This window comes from Salvelinus sp. IW2-2015, linkage group LG21 (assembly GCF_002910315.2).
Source record: "Salvelinus sp. IW2-2015 linkage group LG21, ASM291031v2, whole genome shotgun sequence".
Taxonomy (NCBI): Eukaryota; Metazoa; Chordata; class Actinopteri; order Salmoniformes; family Salmonidae; genus Salvelinus; species Salvelinus sp. IW2-2015.
In genome coordinates, this window is record NC_036861.1 from 1547024 (window position 1) to 1552082 (window position 5059).

A 5059-nucleotide genomic window follows, 5' to 3' on the forward strand; every position below is an offset into this window, starting at 1 on the left:
TCTTTTCTTTTCTCTCTACGGAGGACCTTGAGCCCTAGGACCATGCCTCAGGACTACCTGGCATGATTGACTCCTGCTGTTCCCCAGTTCACCTGTCCGTGCTTGCTGCTCCAGTTTCAACGTTCTGCCTGCGGCTTATGGAACCCTGACCTTTACGGACGTGCTACCTGTCCCAGGACCTGCTGTTTTCAACTCTCTAGAGGACAGCAGGAGCGGTTAGAGAGTACTCTCAATGATTCAGCTATGAAAAACCCCAACTGACATTTACTCCTGAGGTGCTGACCTGTTGCACCCCTCGACAACTACTGTATTATTACTTATTTGACCCATTGCTGGTCATTTATGAACATTCTTGAACTATCTTGGCCATGTCCTGTTATAATCTCCACCCGACAGCAGAAGAGGACTGGCCACCCCTCATAAGCCTGGTTCCTCTCTAGGTTTCTTCCTAGGATTGGGCCTTCTAGGGGAGTTTTTCCTAGCCATCGTGCTTCTACACCTTGGTTTGCTTGCTGTTGGGGTTTTAGGCTGGGTTCTTGTACAGCACTTTGAGATATCAAGCTGATGTAAGAAGGGCTATATAAATACATTTGATTTGATTTGAATTTCCAGTCTGATAGCCAAGGGTCTGAATACTTATGAAAATACATTTTTAATACATTTGCTAAAATTTCTAAAAAACCTGTTTTTGCTTTGTCATTTATGGGCGTATTGTGTGTAGATTGCTGGGATTTTGTTTTTATTAACGATTTTAGTAGGCTGTTATGTAACAAAAATGTGGGGAAAGTTGAGGGGTCAGATACTTTCTGAAAGCACTGTAGGTGTCAGGATTTTGCCAATCAGTGTCTCGTTTTGCAAAGATTTTTTCTGGATTATTCTCAAGCCAGAGGCCTGTCACACTACATTTCACTGTCCCATCTCCTTTAATAACATATCTAATATTAAATCACTGCCGTAACTTTGATAGATAACTAGTAGACAAACGTATATGTTTAAATGGCTACCTGGTGTGCTTGTAGGGCTTATGGTTGCATGGGGCCCAGGTCTTTGATCCCACCAAAGAGGCGTCTATGTAGTACCATGAGGTGGTTGGGGTGTTTGGGGGGGTCCCACCTCGACATAACCGGAAAGGACTGGTGTTCCTGGTGGCAACACCTAATAATTAGAGAGAGCATACTTAAATTCACACAGGACACCGGATAAGACAGGAGAAATACTCCAGATATAACAGACTGACCCTAGCCCCCCGACAATTGAGCTCAGGTCCATCCTGTGTCCATTGATCATCCTTGAGATGTTTCTACAACTTGATTGGAGTCCACCTGTGGTAAATTCAATTGATTAGACATGATTTGGAAAGGCACACAACTGTCTATAAAAGGTCCCACAGTTGACAGTGCATGTCACCGCAAAAACCAAGCCATGAGGTTAAAGGAATTGTCCGTAGAGCTACAAGACAGGATTGTGCCGAGGCACAGATCGGGGGAAGGGTACCGAAACATTTCTGCAGCATTGAAGGTCCCCAGAATACAGTGCCCTCCATCATTCTTAAGTGGAAGAAGTTTGGAACCACCAAGACTCTTCCTAAAGCTGGTCGCCTGGCCAAACTGAGCAATCGGGGGAGAAGGGCCTTGGTCAGGGAGGTGACCAAGAACCAGATGGCTAGGAGGCCAGCATCCCGGAGTCGCCTCTTCACTGTTGACTTTGAGGCTGGTGTTTTGCGGGTACTATTTAATGAAGCTGCCAGTTGAGGACTTGTGAGGCGTCGGTTTCTCAAACTAGACACTAATGTAGTTGTCCTTTTGCTCAGTTGTGCACCGGGGCCTCCCACTCCTCTTTCTATTCTGATTAGAGCCAGTTTGCGCTGTTCTGTGAAGGGAGTAGTACACAGCGTTGTACAAGATCTTCAGTTTCTTGGCAATTTCTCTCATGGAATAGCCTTCATTTCTCAGAACAAGGATAGACTGACAAGTTTCAGAAAAAGTCCTTTGTTTCTGGCCATTTCGAGCCTGTAATCGAACCCACAAATGCTGATGCTCCAGATACTCAAGTAGTCTAAAGAAGGCCAATTTTTAATATTTTCTTTCAAAAACAAGGACATTTCTAAGTGACCCCAAACTTTTGATCGGTCGTGTATATTGTCCAGGTCTTAGAGTCAGCAATTATACCTTAAATTCAAGACGTATAGATGATCATGTTTCATTTCCCTGTTTTAGGTTTGTGGTCCATGGACTGACCCCGGGGGAGACCTATGTGTTCCGTGTCCAGGCTGTCAACATCTATGGCCTCAGTGATGAGTCCCAGGAGTCGACTCCTATTGCTGTGGAGCCCGCCCTCAGTGAGTATCAATAGAATGTTGCCATATGAGAAATGCAGTATTGCCATCAATTAATACAATTGTATTTATAAAACTCTTTTTACACCAACAGTTGTCACATACAGTGCTTTACGGTAACCTTAACTAGACCCCCAAAGAGCAAGCACTATTGCCTTACTATCAATACTTAACTTTGACTATTTTCCTTTGTCCAATATGAAAGATTTTATGGTTTCATCTAGAGAGGGGAGTGGAGTATGGTATGTATTGAGTTGTTCTGTTATCTAGGGGTGTTTTAATGCACAGTTTTGCTCCTGAACAGGTTCACCACCAGACTTATTCACTGTCCCTTCCCMCAACTTTTGCTGTGTCTGTGCTCTGAACGCTTGTCAGAGTATCACAGTATTATCGTGTGTTTCCTTTCAAATCACCCGCCATACTGTACATACAGTTTAACCACTACATATATCACTGTATAACAAAAAACCCTCATGCAACTGTATGACAAACCCCATATTAAAAAAAAATGTCTATATGAATTTTCACATCAGTTTGAAATGAAAAACTGGTCAATTTTACATGATGGAAAGGTATTCTGAACTTACCTGTATGACTCTGTGCCACAGCGACTCCCAGTGCACCTCATGGCATCACCATGCTGAGCTGTGACGGAGCCTCCATGATCATTGCCTGGAAGAGCCCCAAGCACTGCGGTGGCTCCAAGATCAACGCCTACTACGTCGATAAGCGTGATGCAGACACCCTGGCCTGGAAGGAGGTCAACTCTGCCGCTACCAAGACCAGGACCTACACGGTACGTCACGTGGTGTCAGAAGTGGCATCTGATTAGGATAAATAGGTTTGCTTCTTCATACATAATGGTTTAATAACTGCAGTGCTGATAGTGTGAATGGTATGTACTCTTCCCTCTGCATCTAAATAATAGATTAGATCTATAATTAAACTTTGCCATTCAAAATCAATAGCAAATATGTAGCTACTTGTAGCAACACTGTTGAAAATATTGGATACATTTGGGTCCCTGTCTCAATATTGTCCCCTTCTCTTCAGGTCGACGGTCTGACGGAGGGAACCTTTTACGAGTTTAAGGTCAAGGCTGGGAACCTGGCAGGTGTGGGCATGCCCTCTGCTCCCAGCACACCTCTGAAGTGTGAGGCCTGGACTACCACAGTACCTGGTAAAGTAACCATCGTATTATGAGTATTTTTTATCATTAGTATTGTGGTACTGCATAATGTCCCTGTTACTTATTTAATTTGAAATGAAGTTATTTTCATTTGAATAATGTTCCAGCTATGGGCAGTGAGATTGTGCAAGGTTACTGTTTGACCTTTGACCTTTAGGTCCAGCCTATGACTTGGCCTTCAGAGAGGTCAGAGGTGACTCCCTGGTCATCCTGTGGAAGGCCCCTGTCTACACCGGCGCCAGTGCCGTCACTGGATACATGGTGGAGATGGCCAAGAAGGGMCATCACTACCACCCCCTGAATGAAGAGGCTATTGGCCACTGTTACCTGCAGGTAAACAAGCAGCTACWGYATGTAGACCTGCAGACATGATRATTCACATCMTCTCTGCAGAGTTTGTATATTGAATCTTAACTTGTAATATGTGTGCGTAAAACTCAAGAATGTAGCTTGAATCATGTTTTGATATAGAAAGGTTCATTGCATTTCATGTTGTGCTCATGTAACTCAAGTTAGGATTCAGTCTACAAATTCACAATGTAATGTTTAATGGATGTAATGATTTGTTGGCGCTGTATAGGTGACTGGTCTGGAGGCAGGAGCAGAGTATACGTTCAAAGTGAAGGCTGTCAACGCTGAGGGAACAGGAAAGGCCTCCCAGACATCTGAGCCAGTGGTTGCCAAGGCTCTGCCAGGTAATAACACTTATATGACAGCTATATGACAACTGTATGACATTTACTGTATGACAACTTCAGTCTGATATAGCCTGTTGGATTTGTGTTTGAACAGTTTTGGTATAGGAACATATGACACACACACCTCCATTGGTTTTGAGCAGTATTTYCATTAGCTTTTGATTTGAACAGTTTTGCTGAAGCATAATATGTACATTTCCTCTCCACCACTCAGCAATAAAGTTTTTTTTTTTTTTCATGTGTTAAGGCACCCAGGAGATCCAGTGTGGAGTGGATGAGGACACTGGTGATATTTTCCTGTCATTCGAGGCCTGTGAGATTTCTGAGACCTCCAACTTTGCTTGGTCTAAGAACTACAAAGAAATCAGTGACTGTACAAGAGTCGCCATAGAAACTAAGGGCAAACAGTAAGTGTTTTTTTTTGTTGTCTTTATTGACCTCAYAACCATAATAAATATTTTTGTCAACATAATTTGTCTCAACATTTATTTCTTTTCCAGCTCTAAGCTGACTTTCGTCAACCCAGACGTGAGTGATTTGGGTGCCTTCTCTGTGGTTGTGACTGACACTGCTGGAGTTTCTGCCAGCCACACCGTGACAGAGGATGGTAGGTTTGGATACGCCCCTAGACTCAGGTTTAAAAATATACAGTGGGGAGAACAAGTATTTGATACACTGCCGATTTTGCAGGTTTTCCTACTTACAAAGCATGTAGAGGTCTGTAATTTTTATCATAGGTACACTTTAACTGTGAGAGACGAAATCTAAAACAAAAATCCAGAAAATCACATTGTATGATTTTTAAGTAATTAATTTGCATTTTATTACATGACATAA

At 42.9% G+C, this 5059-nt stretch overlaps 1 protein-coding gene across 1 annotated transcript in view; it reads left to right on the forward strand.

Moving 5' to 3' along the window:
• The window catches only part of LOC111982313 (myomesin-2), a 25629-nt gene that overhangs the window by 13840 nt on the left and 6730 nt on the right, over positions 1-5059 (forward strand). Inside the window, exons 17-23 of the mRNA XM_070433771.1 lie at positions 2147-2338; positions 2944-3131; positions 3389-3515; positions 3682-3857; positions 4105-4219; positions 4470-4629; positions 4723-4885. Coding sequence (XP_070289872.1) covers positions 2147-2338; positions 2944-3131; positions 3389-3515; positions 3682-3857; positions 4105-4219; positions 4470-4629; positions 4723-4885 — 1121 coding nt within the window. The remainder of the gene's footprint in view (positions 1-2146; positions 2339-2943; positions 3132-3388; positions 3516-3681; positions 3858-4104; positions 4220-4469; positions 4630-4722; positions 4886-5059) is intronic.